General features: G+C 36.8%; 1 protein-coding gene across 6 annotated transcripts in view; it reads left to right on the forward strand.

The window, feature by feature from the left end:
• CNOT6 (CCR4-NOT transcription complex subunit 6) overlaps nucleotides 1-23984 on the forward strand; it is a 34454-nt gene extending 10470 nt beyond the window's left edge. For 5 of the 6 annotated variants that reach the window (XM_074838229.1, XM_074838227.1, XM_074838228.1 and 2 more), the window contains 11 exons: nucleotides 5422-5535; nucleotides 8073-8259; nucleotides 12066-12151; nucleotides 13135-13239; nucleotides 13331-13399; nucleotides 14837-14994; nucleotides 15498-15652; nucleotides 16324-16478; nucleotides 17452-17682; nucleotides 19012-19214; nucleotides 19898-23984. In XM_074838229.1, the coding sequence (XP_074694330.1) occupies nucleotides 5424-5535; nucleotides 8073-8259; nucleotides 12066-12151; nucleotides 13135-13239; nucleotides 13331-13399; nucleotides 14837-14994; nucleotides 15498-15652; nucleotides 16324-16478; nucleotides 17452-17682; nucleotides 19012-19214; nucleotides 19898-20110 (1674 nt within the window). In that variant the 5' untranslated portion in view covers nucleotides 5422-5423 and the 3' untranslated portion in view covers nucleotides 20111-23984. The remainder of the gene's footprint in view (nucleotides 1-5421; nucleotides 5536-8072; nucleotides 8260-12065; nucleotides 12152-13134; nucleotides 13240-13330; nucleotides 13400-14836; nucleotides 14995-15497; nucleotides 15653-16323; nucleotides 16479-17451; nucleotides 17683-19011; nucleotides 19215-19897) is intronic. The other variant, XM_074838230.1, reaches the window with a different exon arrangement.
• The last annotated feature ends 467 nt before the right edge of the window (nucleotides 23985-24451 follow it).

The raw sequence follows: 24451 nt of genomic DNA on the forward strand, positions 1-24451 counted from the left end.
CATTTGCCTGTACTTTAAGCTGAAATGGAATTAAGTTGCCATAGAAATTCGTAACTTGCTGAGTAAAGTGCCATCAGTGACAAGAAGGTGAAAGCAGTAAGCTTGATTCACTTTGGAAAAGCACTTGTTTAAAGAATGGGTTGCAGATCTTTGAGCAAATCTTGAGTTTTATGGTAAATGCTGAACTACAACACTATGAAATTAAAGAATTTTTTCCAAAGCATAGTAGGTATCTTGTAGATGTACTTCTGTTCTACGTTCCCTTTGAAGAGGGTCACTGTTTGGAGTTTAAAGCAGTAACTTCTGTTCGTTCTAATAAAGCTCAACAGTCGAGATTAATGCTTTAAATACAGGTTAACATTTCTGATTAGCATATACATTGCTAGAACTGCTACAGATTTAAGTTATCTAAAAAGCAGTGTACTTTGACTTCAGTTAGGATTTTAGACTTTGTTCAGTGTTACTATTTAACTAATGCATAGATGAGGGTAGCTGCAAGCAAGGCTTTTGCTTCCTGCTGTGCAAGAAGAGATTTCGGGTAGGTGTGGCCAGAAAGACAAGTGTGGTGTTGTCCTGATTTCAGTCCCATAAACAGCTGTGCTGCAAATCCACACATACATTGCAGGAATAATAATACAGGCAGCTAGGCTCCCTCAAATATTTCTTTTTCCTCCTCCGTCTTAGCTTTTGGCCAGTTTAATTCTCTTCACCAGCTCCTTTTCTTATCGGACAAAAGTCAGTGCTGATGCAAGAGTGAAGTAGAAATACACAGTCCCAGGGAGGAAGGAACTGCAGCAGGACCAGCTTAGTTCTGCTTCATGCGTTGTAAAACCACAGTGCAAGTGGCTGGTGGGGGGGGCGAGGAGGATCCTAAATTAACTTTGAATTCAAGATATATCAGTCAACTTAAGAAACACTTATGTTCGTGGGGAGGGTCATTGGAACCTATTTTCAAATGAAACTTTGGATTACATGGAAAAGAGCTTCAAGGTTAAAGGCACAAGGTTACAAATGAATGGTCTGGGATGAGCTTCCAGTATTAGGATTTGGAGAAAGAAAGGAAAAAAAACTCTCCCAGATGTGCTATTGCTTCCTTACGAAATCTTTGAGCAACTTAATGGTTTATAATTAATAGGAAGTACTGCAGATTGCTCTCTATCCTGCTACTTTTCAGCAGTGTAAAAGTCATTTATTTGGTGAGTAATACTGTACTACATCAATAAGTGGAAAATATACTTCAGTTATCTTGTTACTTCTAATTTTGTTAGATCTATTTTTTTATAGTTTATTCACTGTTTTTAATTAAAGTATCAAGAAGTTTGAGTAATTCTGCACTTGATCAGGTGTGGTGCTACTTTGTTTACTTCTCCCTTCTGGCTATCTCCTGATCTACATTAGTTTATTAGTGGTAAGTAATATCAAGTAAAGGCCGGGGGGGAAGTCAAAAGAAGTCAACATATGTCAAGAAGTTTCAGAAGCAAGTTGCAGTGCTTCAGCGTAGTGATCTTGAGGTATAGCTAAAGGTGCTTTTGTATATCTGTAAATGGGAGTTGTAGGTGCTGCTTAGTAAGTATTGAAGCAGTTCTTTCAGAATAGTTGATTAGGTCAGATAAAGTTGTATCTGAACACTAACCCACATTGCCCTCACTTGTTCATTGTTTTCTACAAAGTTTTAGAATTTAGGTTTTCTTTGCCTAATTTAAATTTTGAGGTGGAAGAAGTTGATGTTTCTAGGAGAGTTTTTGGGGCAAACTTGGTATCTACATTTATAGTAAAACTAATACTGTAAAAGGTTGATGGTACTTGGCCTCCAGGGGTTGTCTAGTACATTTAGTTTTGAAATAGAGTTATCTGTGGTGTTACAGAAAGCATTTCAGGAAATGAGGAACTGCTGTAGTGTTTTCTGTTGGTGTTGGTGGGTTTTTTTTGAAGAAAAAAAAAACAACCAACCTACACTCAGAAAAACTGCTCACCTACTTACTTTGATTAAATCCTTCTCCCCACCATCTTCCAGTTTTGTAAAAATGGCAGAAGGGAAGAACAGGAAAGAAATCAGCATCTTTTCTGCCCTGTCACTCAAAGCAGTTTACCAGACTATAATTTCTCCATTTTAGAGGCATTATTTATCAGTAGTTTACATAGTCGTCTGGAGCACTAACTACCTCATAGTCCAGCTTCCACTTTACACACACCTGTAGCCTAGAAGACTTACCATTTCAGAAATCTTGTCAGGCAATGGTCTGAACTCTTCCCACTCTTCTACAGTTAGCAGTGTAGCTAAAACAGCTGGGCCTTCAAGCAACTCCTTCTTTTCTAGGCCACCAACCCCTCCTGACACCACACCCGTAATGGCACTGGTGCTGCAGCTGTAAGAGCTCCTCAGGAGCAGAGCACACCACTCGCATGGCTGCTGGTAATCACAGTGCCTCTTGTCCAGGACAGTTCTGTAAAACAACACCTAGCCTGGCTGTTCATCACCTGACTGCACTCATTGCTTTAATGTGGAGAGACAGGCAGCCATCGGTACAGGTGCTCCTCAACCTGTGAACATTTGGCCTTGTCTCCAGTGGTCTGTTCCCGGGTGAAGCCAGAGCCAGTGCTCCATCACCCACCTGCTGTATTAGCCAACTTTGTCAGCTCTTCTTCTAACAGGTTGCCCTCCCTTGACTGTACAACCTTCAGGTTTTTTCTTCTTCTCTCTCTGATCCTTATCATCCTTGCCCTGCACCTTTCCCTGAAGGATCTTGTCTGCTGCTCTTCTCCCTTGCCCTGTCCTACTCCCTTTCTCAGTACCCTCCGTGCAAACCAGGGCTTAAAACTGTCTGCACTGAAGCCTCAAGATCTAATTCCCTATGGCAGACCCTCTGTGCTCTTGACCTCATCGGCCTTGTTTAGCTCAGTTGCTTTGGAGTAAGGGGTGTTAATTCTGTGTTGGGACTGTGACCCAGGGTGGAAATGGGCAGCCACATTCCTTGAACTCTCAAGCTCTTCTTTTTTTTTTTTTTTTTTTTTACAACTATTTAAATAACAATTTTAATAACCTGGTACAAGATAGTAAACAGTTTCATTTGCATTCAAACATATGTAAATGTCCTCTTCATTAAATTTATGTAGTCTGGGGTGTGTTCCCGGCATCCATGTCATATCTTTGTTTATAAAGATTTTCACCTTCATGAACTAACTTGCTGTATGTGATAAGAGCCTAATGTTCAGTGGTGGTTTCCACCGTCTGTGTTGGTGCAACTGAAAATTACAGATGTGTGCAAGCTCTTTTGAAAATGATCATTATGATAGTTTAAAGCTGCAGTTATCAATGGCTTCAAGGTTGTTCAACACCATTTAATGGGTCTTACTAAAAATTGCTTTAGTCTGACAAAACTGTATCGCTTAATCTGACGTTTACCTCAGCTTTTACGTTTAACCGTAGCAGCTCAGCAGGCTCTAAAATTGGATTTGGGGAGGTAGAGAAAGGAGGAGAGACAGTGATTTGTAAAAGAGACTGATTTTCTTGAACTACTCCATGGTGTGAAGTTTTGAAATGCAATTCAAGATATTGCGCTCATGTTTCATGATGTCCTGTGAAATACAACTCAAATTTAGCCTTGCTGTCATATCCTGAGGAATCTCTATGTGATGGGATAAAGATGCTCTGAGACATGGTGTGACAGTGTCCTTGGTGTTCTGGTGTGGCCAATGTCAGTGATGATGTTGGTCAGCAGCAGCTCCTGCAGCCAGCCAGGAGGCTCTCAAGCATTTGCTGCTTTTTTTTCCTCCTGGTCATCTTAAACAGCGGGGAATCGTCCACTGTGAAATGTAGCAGTGAGAGGGAAAACCCATCAAGAGCAGGAACTTTAATGAGAGGGAGAATAGTGCCAGGGATGGACCAGGAGCACAAGGTCACCAGGATCCAGTGTTAAAACCTCAAATTCTTAAATCTGTAATTGTTTTAGTGCACATTAACAAAACCCACTGGAAAAGTATGTCATCCTCTTCTGGTAGCAAGGAGTGATATGCTGCTGGTACCAGCAAGGTTGTTAATTAGTGCATGTGATTGAGTGTGCTCTGGGGAATGTTCGTGTTTCTGTACTGAATGAGATTTCTGTCTCTAGTATACCTGCTTCGTGTCTTGAAAAATTGGAACATATTTATTAATTCAGGGAGCTGCAAGAAGAAAAAGCATCAAATGACCAAGGAAGGTAAATGTTTCCTGACACACTGGAGCATTCCTATGTGGCATTGGTCTTTGTGAATTATATATAATTATATATAGCAATTTCAGAAGAGATGCTTTATATGTTACTTTGCAACTAGTGCAATAATATATAGCATAGTTATTGCAGGGAGAAGTTACTTTTACCTTTCTAGTGGTTATAATCCAGTCTTATCTCCTTTAATTAGCTTAGTTTGAAGAAGAAAGTGTTACACTTGGTGATTCTAGTACCCTGGGTACTCAAGTGCCTTCATTCTTTAAGGAGCTCCACCCAGCTGCTATTTATAATCTCATCCTTTTACCCACAATTCACTTTTTAAAGGGGAATTTCTTTTCACTGAAGAAACCTGTTTTTCACCAGTAGTGGCAGTGGGAAAGGGAAGGAGGAGTGTGAATTAGTAAAAGAGCTGTTGTGTTAAAGTAAGTGTGTGGTGCCTAAAAGCTTTATTTTAATTAAGATACATAATTAGCTGGAACTTTTGGGTTTTTTTCTGTTGTTTTTTAACATGCAGAGTAAACACTTTCCAGTACATTCAGTAAACAGTTAATAAGTCTGGTTGATAGTCTACTTTAGTTTTTTTTTTACAGTTATTCCTTATTTATTCTCTATATAATTACAACACTTTTCTGATGTGTTCACTCTGTCCAGGGATGTGAAAAAATTAGAAAGCCTTAAAAAACCTGGTAGGTAGGTGTGCTCATAATTTTGACCCATATAGCTTCCTCTTTATTAAGTGTTTTTGGGTAGTATTGTAATATAGCTGTATTTTGCTTAATAATTGCATAATATTGCTTGTAATGTGTTTGTAAATGTGATTTGAGCCAGCATTATTTAATTTCTCTATTTCATATAAATAATTGTATAGCTTGTTGCTTGTGCCTGTGGTAGGATGGATTGATTTTGATGGACACAGTGATATACCCTGGAAAGGTTGCAGGATGTAATGTTTGTGTTGGTTTACAGATTACATATTCGATGGGGGGCTTAGGCTGTGCTGCTATTCTAGGAGCATCAGGAATCTGTGTTCTTCTGTTTTAGAGCAGTCTTCCCACTCAGTGAAGTTTGTAAATGGGCATGGCTTATATTTATCTGAAGTTTTGAAAAGTATTTGGAGTGAATGTCCAATATGAAATTTAACTGAAACAGAAATTATCTTTTAAAGAATTCTCAGCATATAGTGTCTTAATTATTTGGTTTTTTGTCTCAACAGGAATGCCCAAGGAAAAGTACGATCCACCTGATCCACGGAGGATGTACACAATTATGTCCTCAGAGGAAGCAGCCAACGGAAAGAAATCACACTGGGCAGAGTTGGAAATAAGTGGTAAGAAACTGAGGGATGGCCCTGAGTTATGAACTCGTTGCAAGTTAAGACTAGCCTACGTAGTACGGGCTTGAACAAGAAGTCTGGAGTGGAGTTACCTACCTTGAAGTGAGCCAGCACACCAGCATAGCAGCTGCCAGCCTCTGGGTGTGTCGAGGGAAGAGATTGGGTTGGGATAATGTAGGGAGGTGGGGAATCCTAACACATAGGAAGGTTGGAAAGATGAGGATGTGGATGTGAGTGCTCTGTTTTAAGAAGACAGGGTGGATGAGAGCATGTATTTAAGATCTGATTTGTCAAAGAGAAGAGGGTGAAGTGGGGGATGATGTATAGACATATGCTGTTACTTTAAGTAATGTAACAACAATGTTGTATTAGTCCATGACAGAATAGTTTTTACTGAAGCAGAAGTTTTCCATTTAAAAGCAGTTGTAAATCTTTGCTCCCTTCCTGAGATTTAAAAAAAAAAAAAAATATCCAAGAACTGTGCTAGCCTTGAGATACTGCTGTTTGACTTTTGGATCTTTTCTTGAAAATAAGATAATGCTCAGAATTCATAAACATGAATTCCAACTGGTGTGGGATACCAGTCTCTCTTGATTTGTAGAGCAAATTCTGATTCTGCTACACGAAGTGTGTTTACAAGGAAATTAGAGCAAATATTTTAAGAATTTAAAAATTATTTTGTGGTGGTGTAAATTTAGGCTGAAATTTTACTTAAATATGGAGGTTCTTTAAGAGACTGCAAAGATTGTATGTGGTATTTCTAAATGACTGTCTAATAGATAAATTTATGGAAGGAAGAATACAAGCAGAGGTCTTTTAACTGTGAAGAGTCTTTCCATCCAGATCATTGAATCTGTGTCTTCAAGTGCCATGTGCCTTAACATGTGAATAGCATTCTTTACTTGAAGGTTACAGATGCAGAAACCTAGTTTAATGCTGCTTCAGGAATCAGCATTATGTATCAGCATTAGGCTTGGATATCCACTTGGACATCTGCTGCCTCTGCATAGGAAATGCATTAAGTGATGGCTCTTTCCTTTCATGCCTGGTAATCTCTGATTCCAGCCAAAAGAGATGCAGGTAGTGAAGAGGATGGATCAGTGATGTTGATTGGAAATCCTTTCGGCTACAAGGGTTTCTTTGATTACAGTCACCTGTTTGCATTGTGAGGGGAAGAGGTGTTAATTCAATTTTAAAAATACAAAGAGCTATTGACTTGTATGTTTTTTAAATACAACCTTTCAAAAGATTTCTTTAATGAGCATTACAGTAGCACGAATCCCTTAAGAACTGTATGCATTTGCCTTGCAAAATAAAATGTGACAATATTTTTGTTAATGTTCACACTGTCTTTTCCTTGTTAAATACCTGGTCGTCTAATACAGAAAGCCACAAATGTTTTAAGTGCTCTCATTTAAATCACTGAGCTTTTTCACTGCAGGCTTTTTTATGCCACTCACTTTCTTATAGGTCACTGGAAATGATACCTGTGTTAAACCCTTTGTTACCAGGGCTGAGTCCCAGATACACGTGTATCGGTGTAGCTTTCCCCAGGCACTAAATATGACTTCTTTTATTTTGAAGAAAATCATTTAAGGAAAGGAATTATAAAGTGTGTATGTTGGTATAATATTAACCAGACTGGTTTTAATATTGGTAAGTTATGGTGGGGTTTTTAAAGGCTGTCGCAAGTAACTTTTTGCCTTGGACAAACTGATGTTGGTACTGTTCTTCTGATGCTTTTGGTACAGTGAGATGACTTCTGTAAATGAAAAAGGATCTGGGGGAAAAAAATCTTGGAGAGAAGAAATGTTTTGAGACCTTCTGATGATATCTCACATTCCTTGCATGCAGCAATGTAAAAATCTTGATTCTGTCACACAAATCCATGTTTCCACCCTTCAGTTTATACAAAAATCATACCGTTTTTTTAAATATCTGGCAATAGTTTGTGCAGCTTTTAGTTGAATGCCAGATGGAAATCCATGTTCTCAACTAAGCATCTTAGTCACCCTAAATATAGTGCTTCTATCTGTTCTTGGCTGGATTAATGCCATAGAATAAAGATTTTTGGTTTGAAAGATGTGCAGAAATAAGGGGCAAACCGAAGAAGCATCTTTCATCTCAAATGTAAACTGTAATTGAAAAAAATATGTTTCTTACATGTCTGTTAATTATTGAATTCATGGTCAGTTAGTAAATATGTCTTGTTTTGTATGGAATTGGGGAAAGATGTTTAAACCTTAAGTATGGATCGGAAAAACCAGTCGAAGTATCCTTGGCAACACCTTACATTCTCTTATGCATCACTGAATTTTTTTGATCTATAGAATTGATGATTGATTGAATTTTTATTGAATAAAAAAATAATAATAAAAACCACAACAAAACCCAAACACCCCCCCCCCCCCACCCCCCCCCCCCACCCCCCCCCAAACCCCTCCTACATACTTATAAGATGTGTAATTATTCTTAAACCTAGGTATTTTAAATGTTCTCTTTTTTTTTTTTTTTGTACCTTCCTTCCACAGGGAAAGTGAGGAGCTTAAGTTCGTCATTGTGGACACTGACCCATTTGACAGCTTTGCATCTCAGTGACAATTCCTTATCCCGTATTCCTTCAGACATTGCCAAGCTTCACAATCTGGTATATCTGGACCTGTCCTCTAATAAAATCCGCAGTTTACCAGCAGAGCTCGGAAACATGGTGTCACTCAGGTATGTAAATTTTAACAGGAGTTAAAATTGTTCTCTTACTATTGTTGTAGCAACACTTTAAATTTCAGCACAATTTTTACGTTCTAGTAAGTGAAAAGCATAAGTAAATTCCCCCTTCCTCACTCCTTTTTATCTGTCTCCCTGAATACTTGGTACGGTCTGTGCAGCTATAGCAGTGCTGGCTTTCCTGTGATCTCCTGTTCCGATGTATGACAGTACGGAATGAGCTTCAGAAGTGCTTGGTTTTATGGCAATCACCCATTTTATGTTTTTCCAAGTTGGGTTTCCTCTCTTAGATGTCTCTTTGCAGACTCTTTTACAAATCTTTATGTGGTGTTTTTCTCTAAGAAATATTGATGCACAAAAAACCCCTGCCTTTAACTCATAGTAAGGTAGGAAAAAGGTCAGATTAAACATTCATAATCATCCTAACTACAATTTTTTCCTCTTTATTAATCTTTAACAGTAGTTCTTATTCTGTTTATTTTTTATAACAGCTGCAACTTGTCTAATATCGTCTCCTTCCCACGTTTGCTATCATGTAACTGCGTTCCTGGGAGAAACTAGGAAGAAGAAAAATGTTCTAAATGTACCTTTTGTTTTTTCTCAATTTTACGGTGCTAAGATGTGCAAAGTTTGCATGGAATACCTCCTTTTGGAATTGAAACACGAATAGTTATGCCTATTTGTATGATAGTTAAGGCTATAGTATTTAACTTTGTAAAATCACTGTTCTGTAAATATATAAATAATTAATACAAGAGTAAATATTTACAGGCAACATCCTTTTGCCCTTGACCCAAAGGAAGAGCCGTAACTTAGGTTTATTAGACAGGTACCAGTAATTGCCTTCATTGCTTTTAATTTTGAAGACATTTCTGGACACCTTTCTCAAATCCAGAAAACACTGAGTCTAAAAGTAATGAGAATGTTATTAGAAGTAAAGAAGACAATAGAGAAATGGGCTGCCAGCACAGCTCTAATGAAACTGGAAGCAAAGCAAGTTTGCACAGAGAAATATCAGTCATTGCATTTTCTTCTACTTTAGAAAAGTCCATTCTGTGAGGAGGATTAAACTAGCTGATTAAATTGGTACTAAAAGCTTAAATTCCAAAGCAGTTAAAGACTCAACCTTGGAGGCTGAGCAAAGGGACCTTGCTTTTTAGAGCATAATTGGCAGCTCTGTTTTGTAGTGTGTTGTATAGTTGTTTTCAGCTGTGAAGTAGTCTGTTCTAAAGAAAGCTTTGCATTACTGTTTCAAGTAAAAGCAGTTATTAGTAACAGGTTTCTTCTCTCCTTTGTCCACTCCTCAGGTATTGTGAGCTAGCAGTCCTAAATGTACTGGAATATTCTCAAATTCATCTTCGTACTTCATTAGCATCCTTTTATTTTCATCAGTCTTTTTCCTTTTAAAATGTTGATGTAAACATAATATTCATGACATAGAGTTAGCTTAGTAGTGTATAGTCATCAGTAGTGTCAAAAGATACTGTGCCTTCTTCCCAACACTCTTTGAATTTATTCTCGCTGATTCTGTGAAGTTTCAGCTCTTCCATGTCCTAAGTCTCTTCTGAGTAGAGGAGGCTAAATGCTGTGAATGTGAAGTGTGTAGCTAAGTCTAGGATCACACTTGTTTTCTATTTATGACCCAAACATAACATTTGAATCCAGTTCTCGATGTGAAAAGCGAGTGCATTGATCCACTGCACTGTCTGGTCTCAGTAATTGCAGCTGATCCATGATTTCTTTTCACTGGGGTGAAAGTGAAGAAAAACCCGTAAGCACATCCTACGTGATAGTGCTCTGCAGGTCTCAGCTGTGCAGACATTTTATGTTTCAGGCTGGCTCTTACTGCAGACACTTCCCATAGCTTCTGGGAAGTTGTTCAAACCAACGGTAATTCAACACTGGGCATTGCTAATACCCTGAGCCACAGAAATAATTTGTGCTCTCACATTGAGAATTGATAACAGGTCTTCCAGCTCCTGCATCTGGAGCTCTGGGTTTGGTCTGTGTGGCAGAGCTCACCTAAGGCTCCTTGCATCTCCTTTTTACTACAGGTACTTGAAGAAAGAGGTGTCAGAGCAGTACACTTTCTGATCTTTGAAGAAAGAGGAGAAAAAATAAACACTGTAACATGTTACCTTGGAAAGCTCAACTGTAAAACAGATTCTGTTGATATGCTTGAAAGAACTAGTGCGATTTGCTGTGATCCCATTTGTGTGTAGAGGGGGCGGGTTCTGTGGAGGCAAGGATCATTAGAGAAAATAATTCTTTCATCCAAGAGAGAAGGTGTAATGATACCTACTACTGTGCCATTCTTCCAGCTTGGTGTTTTTCCTCTGGAACAATTTAGTGTATTTTTTTTGTAATTCATACATAAGTTTTTAGACTTCAGCAGTGCTTTGAAAAACTCTGAGAGGCCAAAGTAGCTTCCTAAAGAATAAACTAATGTCACATAGAATATCATCCCTGAAAATAATAGCAATTTAAATCTCAAATGTCTATGGAAGTGCTGAGAACTCATGGAGATGTTGATTTTTATTTTTTTTAACCCCCCCCATCCTCTTTTCTACCTGCCATGGGCCTCATTCGTACTTAGAAACCCTAGAATGACGTAGTGGTCTTCTGAGTTTCTCTCTGGAATATGTGCTTTTGTCTATGGGATTTTTATATTGGAAAAAAACCCAAAAAAAACCCCAGTTGGCTAGGTGTGCTACAGTCTGGCAATCAGTTGAGCAATGACTTGACATTTCTAGAGAACCCAGGGAAATAAAAAAAAAAAAAAGGTCCTCTCCTGTATCTTCTTCCACTATTACACACCCCAGAGTGTCTCTAAAACAAGCCACTTTACTTTTACCAAGGTTTCTAAATATGCAGTGAAACAGAATTTCGGAAACAGCAGAGTTTACTTTTGAAGTGCAAGTCTAGAAGAGTTGTGTCTCTTTGCTTCAGGTGCTGTCTTGTAGAATCTAAAAGAGCTAAGGTAACTCTTGGCATCCAGGTTTCCTTTCTTTTCTTTTTCTTTTTTTTTTTCTTCCCTTTTTTGTTGTCCTAAAATACTTTTCAAGTCTCTGGGCACCAAGTTGTAAACACTTTGAAGTAGCAACTTTATATTGAATATGATGAGGAAGGTCTTTGCTGCGTAGATGAGAATGTGTTGAAGAAAGTGAAAAGTTCCTAACAAGTCCATTTTGTCTGCCTAGTTCGTTGGGAAATCAGAATTCAGGACATGAATTCTGTTCCTGTCTGCATATTGGTTTTGTAAGTTAAAAAGCACATATTTTGTCTTAACACTGAAATTATGAGGGGAAAAAAAAACCAACCAAACCCCACAACAGAAAATTACTGTTGTAATTGACTATTACATGGTAATGTCATAGTTCTAATCATACTGCCATGATCCTGGCTTTTTTGCTTATTTGTTTTCTGGGATATAATTTCCCTTTGGCCTTTAATCATAGCCAAACTGTTTCATGGCCTGGTTTTTCAGAGCTATTACTGCTTCATCACTTGCAGTTATTAAAGTATTCAATTATTGCTAATGTTTACAAAATTTCTGACTTTTTAAGATGAACTCACCAAACAGCTACTTTCCTCTGTACTTCAACGTAATATGTATTTTGTCTGTGTGTGTGTGTGTTTAAGTACAGCAGGATTTCCCTATTGCTGTTTAGTCTTTGAGTTTTTCAATATTGTGGTTTGCTAGTATATTGTTTCTCTTTTAGTTAAACTTCTTGTGCTGTGCTGCTGAAGGCAAATCTTGGTCTGTTTTCAGCTCTGTATGATTCTTGCTCTGTCTACAGGGAACTACATTTAAATAACAACCTGTTACGAGTTCTACCCTTTGAGCTGGGAAAACTGTTCCAGTTACAGACTTTGGGTCTGAAAGGTATTGCTGCTTTTTCTTGGTATCCACACTTTGTTTAATGATATCGCTTCTGTGATGTGATGGCTGTAGACTGCTGGTTCACAAAGTGTTACTGAATAGCAATCCCAGATGTAGCTACTTACTCCACATCTATAAATATTGTTATTTAGGGATTATTTAAAAAAAGAACGAGTTTGGCAAAGCACTCAACATATAAAGATGTTTGCTTCTCTTTCTGCAGAGTGAGCGGAAGCTTTCTGTTGCTCGCATAGGGGTTGCATACAGTGCAGCTTTAACTAAGAAATAGTCTGCTGTTAACTGGAGGTATTCAACTCCAACCAAAAAGGGGATGTGCTTTGTACTGCTGTAGGGTAGTGTGCTGTTTACGCAAGTAGCAATTTAAATATTTTCCTTTTTTTTTTTTTCTCCTCTCTCTGAACTATATGGATTCTAGCTGTAAAATTGCTGACCTTGGGGGAAATCGTGTCACAAAATCAGGAGCACTGAGTGATACAATACCTCTAAACACTGTTAAGTCTCAGAAGTCTGTTTTTCTCTCCCTTAAAACTGGATAATTGCAATGTGTGTTGTCCGTGAAAGCTTTTACAATCTGCTTATGCTTTTGGGAGATGGTAGACGGTAGACTCTACTCAGATATGACTGGCAAATAAACTGATGGATGTTTCGCTCATGCGGAGCAAAGCGAGCAGAAGGTGGTTCTTATCAGCTCTGCCTGTGTGTTGTACCAGCCAGTTCTAGTTAGATCCAGCGACTGCCCTTGGGGTGTTCAGGGGACAGAGGCAGGGGGGAATGTGGTGAACTTCACTAGAGCTGTTAAGACAGCTAGTGTATCGGGGGGGATTGAAGATGTGAGATCTGAAACCTCTAAGTAGTTCATAGAAGATGCAGTATCTTTTCTGAGAGATTCCAGCTTTAAACACTGATATGTAAGTTCATAACGGTTCTGTATATTTTATTCAATATTTCTGTAAATCTGTTTGCAGGAAATCCACTTACACAGGATATTCTGAACCTTTATCAGGAACCAGATGGGACGCGAAGGCTACTGAACTATTTGCTTGATAATTTGGCAGGTACTGCAAAAAGAAGTAAGTGATCATTCTTCAAACATTTATTTCTGCTGTGTAAATTAAACATGATTATCACTTGTTGTATCTGTACTTTAAAATATTCCCATAGTTTCAACAGAACAGCCACCTCCAAGATCTTGGATTATGTTGCAAGAACCAGACCGTACAAGACCAACAGGTACTGTAACATTTTAAGGATTTTTTCCTTTTTTTTTTTTTCTTTTAGAAAAGCTGTTGATCTTTACTATCTACTGGGGGGAAAGAAAAAAAAGTGCTTAAATTAACCAGTCATCTGTGCAGTGCTGACCAGCCAGCTGAAGTAGTTCTATCTCAGTTGGAACACCTGTTTCAGATTTACCCATCTTTTACTATAAAGTAATTTCTTTTTAATTAATAATTTCCTCAAAGGAATTGAAACTGTTGTCCACAATTAGTTAAATAGTTGAATTATAACAGGCTTAATTGAACATTTGTTGAAGAATATGAGCATAATTTCCAAAAAAAAGTAGATTTTTTTTTTTTTTAAGTAATCAGTGTATCATCTTTGACTCAGTACTTTTCTTGCTGTTGGGATTCAGGTCATCTTTAATCATTTCCTAATTTTTCTGAATGAATTGTCTAAAGCCTTTTCTATTTACCTGCACACCAAAAATCTTAGTGTATTTCTCAAATATTGCAGTGTCCTCTCTTTCTGGACTGATGTACATTATTTTCTCCTGTTGATTTTATTAAGGCATTGCTTTAAAGATGATGATGTTAACGCAGCTTGTCTTTTGCTGTCACCTGTCTGCTTTCAAAATGCTGGGCTTTGACCCCCCAATCAGCCTGAGATTATTGACTCAATTTGCTAAATCTTCCAACAACTGCCTTGGTTTTTTTTTTTCCTGAGTTGTACTCCACATTTGAGAGAAGCTCCCAGTAAGCTTGCAGGCATCTCATTGTTGTACTGCAAATTCCTTAGTGCTTTTTAAAAACAAACAAAAAAACCCCAACAAAGCAAAACCCAAAATCCATGCTGCTTGATTACCTGTTAAGTTGCCCCAGACTGTCTCATTATCACTCCTGTTCCAAATGGTACATAGAGTAGATGTTTCTTAACTCCACACCTGAATTGTAAGCTTTCTGAGGTGGAAACATATGGGGATTTATTTTACCTATACTTTTTTCATTGTGTGAAGGGATCCTTACCCTGCCTATGGCTCTGTTCCAGTTCATGGTGGTAATAATTAAGGTAGATTTTAAATAATCTATTTGAAGAGTTGGCAAACCTTGGTATAGCTAGCAAATATAAGTGTTCAAATACACTTACCTTTTCACAGTAGAGCACCACTTAGCATAAAGTACATTTGTCTGCTATTTACTGCATTAACCATATGAAGAGGGGGTTTGTTTTTGTTTTCTAATTAAGTGCTAGAAGACAGCTGCCGTAAGTCCAAACTTACAGTTTATTGTCTTAGGACTAGCAATTTTTTTTCAGTGTAGCTACACGAGCTGTGTTTTGATTGAAGCAAATGAAGCATGAATTGATAAATTTGCAGAAGATGGAAGCGAAGAACATAATTTCTGTTGTTGTTGTTAAATATATCAGAGTGTAAGTAAAATTATTGTTCTGCAGCCTTGTTTTCTGTCATGTGTTACAACGTACTCTGTGATAAATATGCTACCCGGCAGCTGTATGGCTATTGTCCATCTTGGGCATTGAACTGGGAATACAGAAAAAAAGCCATTATGCAGGAAATCCTGAGCTGCAATGCTGACATCATAAGTCTTCAGGTAAAAGATATACTATTATTTCTTTTTCTATTCCCATGTGCTGGTTTCTCTATATTAAATGTATTTACAGTATATGGTCTGTTTTCAAAACCTTCTGAAAACAAAAGAAAAAAGTGGTGTTTAGAACATTATTTGTTGCTTGACATCAAAAGAATGCTTTTCAGCCCACGCAGCTGGAATGTGAACCAGCAGCTGCTGATCAAAGAAACGTACGTGGGGGTGTCTTTGTGCCTGCATGTGTATGTGGGGCTATAATTGACACATTTTCAAATCAAAGTCTTGAGATAATCTTAACTCTGGGGATTACAGAAATTCATTTATATTTTCTTAAAATAGGGATATTGCTCTTAAATTTGCATTCTCTGATGTACTTAATTCTGACAATTTTTTTTGCCTTAAATCTAATTTGAAAGTGATTTACACTTCTGAAGAGTCTAAATAATATCAGGCTTCTGTATTTTGCTAATAGTACATTCATGCTGTGCTGTCTTATAACTTTATAGGAGGTTGAAACAGAACAGTACTACAGTTTTTTCCTGGTAGAATTGAAAGAACGTGGCTATAATGGATTCTTCAGTCCAAAATCTAGAGCTAGGACAATGTCAGAACAGGAAAGAAAACATGTTGATGGTTGTGCAATATTCTTCAAAACAGAAAAGTAAGTGATGTATTTTGCAAAGCCTTCTGTTGTGTCTTGCTCCCTTTCACGTAACTTCTCAGGTCAGGTCAGACTGTAGCTCAAACAGTTTGGCATTAGTCACTCTTTTTGTAGTCTTCTGATAAAGCAAAAGACAAGGCACTTAACATCACTGCTTGCTTCTGAAAAAAAGTCATTATTTTAAGAGCTGCCGGACTTACTGATTATGTCATGTATGTACAACTCGTACAACTGTTTGGATATGAAGGAATAACTTCTCTTCCTCCTCCTGCTTCCATTCCTTTGTGTCCGCGAGTAAATGTAGGTGCCAGGTTTGATACCTTTTGGCTTAGAAAAATTATTTAGTCCCTCTGTTAAACCTGCATCTTCGAACTAGAAACTGGTGCAGAATTAGAAACAAGCACTCCTTTTCTGTAGTTTCTCAGTATCTCAATCTCTCTCTCTCTTTCTTTATCTCTCAAATCTTTTAATTGAAACTAAGGTACTATAAAATATATAAAAATTGCTGGGAAAACTGTATCCTTTGATTTCATTTTAGGATTTTATGAAATTATGTGATTGAGATTTTTCACATCATAAATGTGTTTGAGCTTTAATTAAAAGGAGAATTATCTATAACGTTTCCTTTTGTATCCAGCTCCTGAAAAATGTATATAATGTTTCTCTTTCAGATTTACTTTGGTTCAAAAACATACTGTTGAGTTCAATCAACTAGCTATGGCAAACTCAGAAGGTTCAGAAGCTATGCTGAACAGAGTTATGACAAAAGATAACATTGGAGTTGCTGTATTGTTAGAGCTGCGAAAGGAATTGATAGAAATGTCATGTAAGTCCTATTTAATTTTTTAATAGATTGTATTTTGTAAATTCAAATAATGACTTAGTATAGTAAACCAGAGAAATTGGGTTCTACAGATGAATATAACTTTGCACATTGTATGCTCAGGCAAATTTATTTCCCAAGAGGATTTAGGGAAAAGTCATATTGCTCAAATGACGAAGATTTTTTTTTTTTCCCCCCACTTACACCTTTTTGCTTAAAAAATACAAAGACTTGAGTTTCAGTGATTTTTTTTTTTTTTTTTTTTTTTTTCCTGTTATGTACAGGTATCAAAGAGTCAGTTGGTGTTAGTCATGTGTTTTTGGGTCATATATCTGCATCATTTTAGCTTGTTATTTTCTTCACTGTCATGCTTATACAACCTGTTTGTTCTGCCCTGTCATTCTTAATTTAGGAAATGTAAACTGGCTTTATAAGTATCGCAGTGGGTACCTACTCAACCTGTGTTATATTTATCCAAATTATATTTATATAATTCAGATTCTAACAAACAAGCCTTTTAAGAAGCACTTCTAGCAAGAGAGGTAACTTATAATGTGAATAACTTAAAATTCAGAGCTCATTGCCTAATAAGATGAGAGCAGTGCCTGTTTACTATCACAACCTGAGGAAAACTGTTGTAATTTTTAGAACACTATTTGCCTGTAATTAGGATTATATGTTATTTATGTTAATTCATAGTATTCTTAAATACATAAGCATTACCTGTAACAAGATAGTCTGTCTGTTAATGGCCTTGAATGTGAAACACAATTATTCCTAATGCTTTATATCAAATAAAACACTTAGTAGATGTAAGGGGAGTTGTATGACCCTCTTAAAAGGTATTATAACCCTCTTTGAGTTATACTGGTGTATTATTTATTTTTTTCTTCACCTCGAGCATCTTGTTTAAAATTCAATAATAGTGTTTTCTGTTGCTGACCATGTAAGGTAAATAATTGATTTTAAATTTTAGCTGGGAAGCCACATCTTGGGATGGAAAAGCAGCTAGTTCTTGTAGCTAATGCACATATGCATTGGGACCCAGATTATTCTGATGTGAAGCTTGTTCAGACTATGATGTTCCTGTCCGAGGTAAAGAACATTATTGATAAAGCTTCTCGTAGTCTCAAACCTGGTGTTTCGGGAGAACTTGGAACCATTCCACTTGTACTGTGTGCAGATCTCAATTCTCTACCAGACTCTGGTAAGAGTTCTATTTCTTTTTTTTTTTTTAAACTGTTTCAAGTGTGTAACAATTTAAATTTTAAAGTCTCACTTTTTAAAGGAGTTTTCAATTTAGAGAATACATTGTTTGATATCATAAGCTCTAAAGGTACTAAGAAAATAGAAGGAAGAGAGAGAAAACAGAACTGTTTCTTTTGTGAGTGACCTTATTGCCTGTGCAGTAGTATAGCTGTGTCTGGTCTTTCAGAAGCGTTTTCATTGTTATCTTACAATACAGGAATGGAAAGGAAGAAGCTATCTTCCAAAAATAACTGGAAACATGAGTATGTTGCTGATAATTGGATTTTCTTAATTTTTAAGTGTGAGAAGATAGGTTCTTCTCTTTAAAGTTGCCACCATACAATCATTTTCTGTGGTTCAAATGTTTTAGGACTTCTAAAATTCAATACATCTCCTGTCAGAACGGGATTTTTCCCTCCTTACTAACATACAACTTTTTTTGTACTTGGTGGCAACTTTGTAAAGTGCAAGAAAAGAACAGATTCAGTGATCGCCTTCTTGGCTTTCTTAGGTACCCAGCTGAAGTGCTGAACTCAAGAGCCATCCTACCTTCTTATTGCTAGTTGTTCAATACAATAATCTCCATTCCTGGTCCCCCTTCCTTTTGGCCTCTGCTTGGCAACTCTTAATATCTGTTAGGGTTGATAGGAGCAGTTACGGCTCAGCAGTACTGGAAATTGATTCTTTCTGATACCAGGAAGGCAAAGATCGCTACAGCCTATTGCAATAGCCAGTTCATGTGTCTGATTGTGTCTTCAAAACAACTAATTGCTTCTCTTACCTTCCAGAACCTTAACACAGCTGTTCTGAAATTAAGAGGCAGGATCATAGTTTTCCAAGACACAACTCTTGTCAATTTGGCTTTGCAGCCTCTTTAAAGTTAACTTTATTTGAAGTAGTGTTAGAAAAGTTGCTTTTTTGCAACATTCCAGCTGAAGAACAGTGAAAGCCAGGACTTGAGCGTAGAGACTAGGAGAGGAGGAAGCTGACTCCTAGCATCTATAGAATTTTCCTTCAGCTTTTTTCATGTTCCCCCCTAGTCTGTTCCTTCACCTTCTCGTTTTTTTCTGATAAAAGCATGCCTCTCTGTTCTAGATGACATTTGCTCTTGATGTACAGATACATTGTTTTGCAGTATTTTAAAAGAACTATTGCTGACTGTATTGTATATGTGTTAAGGTTTTGCTTATATAAAGCATAAAGTAGCATGTATGACTCGAAGTACCTACACACTCTTAGTTGTTGAATGCTTGTTAATACTCTTGTGTGTATGTGTCTCTCCTTATAGGTGTTGTTGAGTACTTGAGCACTGGTGGAGTGGAAACAAACCACAAAGATTTTAAGGAACTGAGATACAATGAAAGTCTTACTAACTTCAGCTGTAATGGAAAAAATGGAACAACAAATGGAAGAATTACACATGGTTTCAAGTTGAAGAGTGCCTATGAGAATGGTCTAATGCCTTACACAAATTACACATTTGACTTCAAGGTAAGAACTCGGCTGATATTTTGGAAAAGTTTCTCATTTTGAAGTTTAATTACTGTGATTTGCTGTATTAAATTGTTTGACAAGTTAATCTGTTTGGGTAGCTGACAGTAAATTCACCAAGTTTGTATTTAAAACATAGCAAACTATAGTGCCCAACACTTCAGTCTCCTAGAAACCAAATTTTCCTTTTTCTTGTAGTAATTTGTAATAGATTTGCAAGAGTTGGGGTTGCTGTTAACCATCCCTGTATATAGGAGGATTCTGTATTTTCATAGTCTAAGCTAAATTAAATAGTACAAGAGGGGCACTTAAGCTGTCGACTTCAAGGAAAACAATCCCTGTTGCTACTGGAAAACTCTGTGCTCTGTTGCCCAGGGGACACAAAAATGGCTCTTTTCTTCTTCAAAATCAGACAAATGTAATTGAAAGCTATGTAGGAGGTTGGAAATTACAACCCACAAGAGCATAGCAGAAGTGATACAGGGTGATCTTTTCTTTTCCTAATCTATATTGAGCAACCCTGGGATATAGGAAGTAGAAGTCTCCTAAGTTGATGGTGTGCTATAGAGAAGGAATGGTAGCATTTCTCTTATTCATAATACTGAGCTCACCTTTTGTTTGGAGAAATAACTTGAGTCAAGAATACATGCTAATAACTGATTTTATTTCTTCTCTTGTTTTAGGGTATTATTGACTACATCTTCTACTCTAAACCTCAGCTAAACATACTTGGCATTCTTGGACCTTTGGATCATCATTGGTTAATAGAGAACAATATAAGTGGTTGTCCACATCCACTCATCCCTTCTGACCACTTCTCACTTTTTGCACAACTGGAGCTTTTGCTGCCTTTCCTGCCTCCTGTAAATGGAATCCATCTCCCTGGCAGGAGGTAGTCAAGTACATTTTAGAGGGCAACCTCAATCTAACTTGTACAATTGTAAAATCTGAATATAGAGGAGTGAGGTATGGCCAACAGGGATTTTTTTCTTAATAATCTTAATCTTAAATCTAATTATTTGCTAAAGACATAGTAAAAGCCAGGTGCTATCAACAGACACAATTCTGAGCCCAATATACTTTGTATACTGTTTGACAGCAATTGGTGCATTTGCACCTTTAATACGTTACAATTAACCTTCCTGTTTCTTTTATCCAACGTGACATTTTCATGCCTTGAAATAGGGAATTGTTATACAGTATATTCTCTTTGCACAGTTATCTGTAGCACTACTTTTTTGAGGCCAGTAGGAACATCCACAGAACATTCTTCTGTACTTCACTCCCTCCTTTTTCAGACTTGTTTGTAAAATATAGAATTTGAATTTAGCCTTTATTGATTGTATATGAACAACAGAAAACCTGATTTATGAGATTTTGTACTTTAAAAAAAGAAAAATCAGATTTGGAAAATGATTGTATTGTAAACTAAGGCTAAATTTTTATCTGTTTTCATGTGTTATAAAGGCCAGCTTGTAAAAGAGGTTGTCACAGGTTTTCTCTGCTAATGATTTGCACTGTTAGGGTTTCGTTAGCCCTTTTGTACTACTTTTTATGTTCAATTGAGAACGTTGCTTTTAAAATCCAAACCTATAAAATCTTAATATCTTACAGAGATAACTAAATGCATTCTGTTTCTGTTTTTTTCAAAAAAAAGAGAAAAGCATGGAGTTCTCGCAGAACAGATAAGCTAAGCAGTGAATATAAGTAGACCTGTATGGACTGAAAGTTATTGCTGATGTGTATACACTCAGATATTTTTCTCATCTCTAACTTTTGAAGTAAAATTGAGGGATACTTGTGTACAGCTTCTTCATTTCTGTTTTAAATACTTGTCCTATCTCCACTGTGCCTGCTTAAATTTGTTCTCAACTAGCACTGCCTGTGCATGCAGAGAGATCCTGTGCATCCTCTTTTATTTTTTTAAATAATGTTAACACTTGTGAAAATTTTATGAAGATACTTTTGTATAAGCTGTGGCATCTTTTTTTCCTTTGTGAAGCATTGAATATCACACTTTTTGAACATGTTCAGGTTATGGGTACACAGTTTCTAGCTTCTAATACCCATGCACTGCTTCTTTCAGTGTCATTGCACAGTGCCGTTTTTCCCACTAAGAATTACTATCATGTGAATTCTCTTTCGTTGAAGTGTGTTCCTCAGTTTCAGAGAGTATAATTCCTTGAAGAGAAAAAAACCAACAACCCTACATTTTCTATTGATGAAGCAGTGTGAAATAAACGCATTTTCAATACAGGTCCCAAAGACAATTCTTCAGATCATTTTTTTTAAAGTGACCAAGTCTTATTTTAAAGTGTCAAGCAAGACTAAAGTTATAGTGTACCCTCAGTGCCATTTGTGTCATGAAGCCAAGTATATAACAGCTTACAAATTTAACTTGTCTATTTGTATCCTAAAAGGGAGGATTTAGCATCTCCTTAAACTAATACAGCTTGAATAATCAATGTAAAAAAAAAAAAAAATTAAAAATGGAGATAGAGAGCTTGGTCTTAAACAGCTTTTGTTTCAGCTGCGGGCAGGGAAGCAAAAGGACACTGAGCATTAAGAGAAAACTTTCTAAATATTGTGAATTTTTATATATAAGAGAGTGGATTGGTAATAATGATTCAAAATTTTATTGAAAAGTAGTCAGCACAGAAGTGTGCTCAAACCGTTCTGTTTTAAGCTGAAAGTAAAAATTACAAACAGTTCGGATATGTAAAATGTACATTTTAAAATTTCAGTATGAGAAATTTTGATCTTGAATCCTTGTCTGGGACCTGATCTCTTGGGATTATTTTGTTTTGGTTTTAGTTGTGAAAACACCAAACATGTCCAGTTTATAATCAGTACATTGAAATGCTGGTAGTATTGCTGTAGTAGACTTAATGCGTAGTGTTATTTTTTTTTTTCTGTTTGTTTTTTGGGGTTTTTTTGTAAAGTGTGAATAAAAGGTGTTTTACTCATGTTTCCTTAATGATGTCTTGGTAATGTACATCATGACAATTTCCAGTGATGATGAGCCAATTTAGCTTGTCAAACTGAGCAAACTATTTTTCTTTTCTGATTATCTGGATTGTGTATTGAGTCCAGAAAGCTTTACAGAAGGGGAAGGGAAGCACTTACTCATTTTGTATTTCTTAGAGGGGGATAATTTACTTTAATAGATGCTGGAGCTTGAGTGCACTTGTTAGATTCTAAAGGTTTGAGCTTTATCCAATATGTGTTCTCCTGTATTGCTTAGTCTTAAAAAAATATTTGAATTTATGACAGCATGTTAAAATACAGCCCCTTGTGCTTTTGGAGACACAACTGTTCCTGCTTAGTCACCTTACAGTCTAAGGATCCATTTAAATAACCGTTTTCTCCAGCTTTTATATTAGTCCATCATGTCCCAATTGAAAACCCACTGAATACATTGAAGACACACCTTTGACTTCACTGGGTTTTACCTGGACTGCAGCTATGACTCAGGGGCTGAAGGAAGGAGAAATATTTTGAATATAGGGAAAGAGCAGATGGCACCAAAACAGAGCTGAGATAAACCTTGTCAAACAATCTTCAAAGAAAATATATTCCCGTGTCAAACAAATCTAACTCAAAAGTCTCAATTTCCAGCTATAACATAGAATAAGGCAATAAACCGTGTCTTCACAAAATCAAAATGTTTGCTTCATAGTTTTTAACATAAAATGGTTATTTACAATATTTTTATTCAAGGTGGTTTTGGGTGTTGCCATAATGTACCTTCAGTGTTCTTGTTGTAAAAGCACATATAGCAAAAGTCACAGAACATCCTTGGGGTTGAAAGGATTTATTTAGGTTAGACCAGGCTTTTTCCCACTTAAAGTACAGTCAGCCATATCTTGTGTAGTTTTATTTACATTTACCAAGAATTCTGGGTGTCAAAGTGTAAATTGAAATACACCTTTAACTAAAAGAATTGATTAGAATAAATGACTAATACCACAAGTTACTGCTTTTAACATAACAGAAGTAGGGGGGGGAAGAGCATATAAGTCGGTGTGTGTTGTAATTATTTTGCCCTTTTAGCAGCTTTAAAAAAAAAAAAAAGTAAATTTGGCCAACATTTGACAAAAGTGACTTTAAGAACGTTGTATGTATGCATCTTTGATGTCACTTCAGCAAATCTCAAAGGTTTTTTTAGAGCAGAATTAGAAAATAGCTTATGGTTTGCTTTTTCAACCACACAAAATCTGTATGAAAGACAAAATAATTACACCACCATTGGGGGGGGGAAAAACCCAACTAATTACACTGTAAAACTTAAACTTCAGTTAACCGCTTAAGTAGCAAGCCTTTTTCATCCAGCCAGACACAGTATTTTTTAGTATGTTAACGGCTATTCTTTTCTTTTGGTTGCATAAATTTGTAACACTTAAGTGTCTTGGTATGTTTAAGTAGTGTCTAAAATAGAATTATCTTAGTCTTTATTCACAGTACTTCTGTATAATGTGTAATGCACTGGACTAACTCTTGTTTACCATTCATGTAACAAAAACCAGCACATTATCTGCACTAAGCTCAAAGAATGTTGCATTTGTCTATAGGCAGCTCTTCAATAAGATAAATGGGAAACTGAATATGGTCTGATGGTAAACAAGGGCTTTTACTGTTCTCTTCAGTGGAACTTTCTTCTTGGTCAAATTTTAACTAGTTAGTATTATATTTATATACAGGGTCTTCTTTTTCTTTACCAATGTATTTTCCTACTCATAGCTGACCAATAAATCCAATATCTGTTTCAAACCTTCTTGAAGTCTAATTCATATTTTAACTTAATTCCTAAAGCTTTTCCTGAAGAGATGCATGTACAGCCAGAGTGAGTGAAGTATGTTAAGGGTAAAATGGAAACATGTGAGCAGCTAATCCCAGAAGGACTTTCCTGTATTTTCTGTTGCTTTCTGGTCTGCAGATCTAGAGAAGTTACTTGAATCAGTTGGGTTTGGGTTGCAAAGTGAAGACCTGAATTTGTGGTAAACTCGTGTCCAAACCTGCTCAAATCTCAACCCCAGGTCTTCATACCTGGCGATTTTCTAACCTTTCTAAGTCAGTCAGGTCAGTTGTGCAGCATAGGGTCCAGAGGTTTTGTTTGGGGCCTGTAGACCCTGCTCCTTCCTTCCTCTTCCCACCCCAGAAAGCCCAAAATGGACTTGGGGTTTGGCAGCGGGAAGGGATTCAAAGGGATTAATTTACAGTGGAAGAGGAACAAAGTG

This window comes from Strix aluco, chromosome 13 (assembly GCF_031877795.1).
Source record: "Strix aluco isolate bStrAlu1 chromosome 13, bStrAlu1.hap1, whole genome shotgun sequence".
NCBI classification, from domain to species: Eukaryota; Metazoa; Chordata; class Aves; order Strigiformes; family Strigidae; genus Strix; species Strix aluco.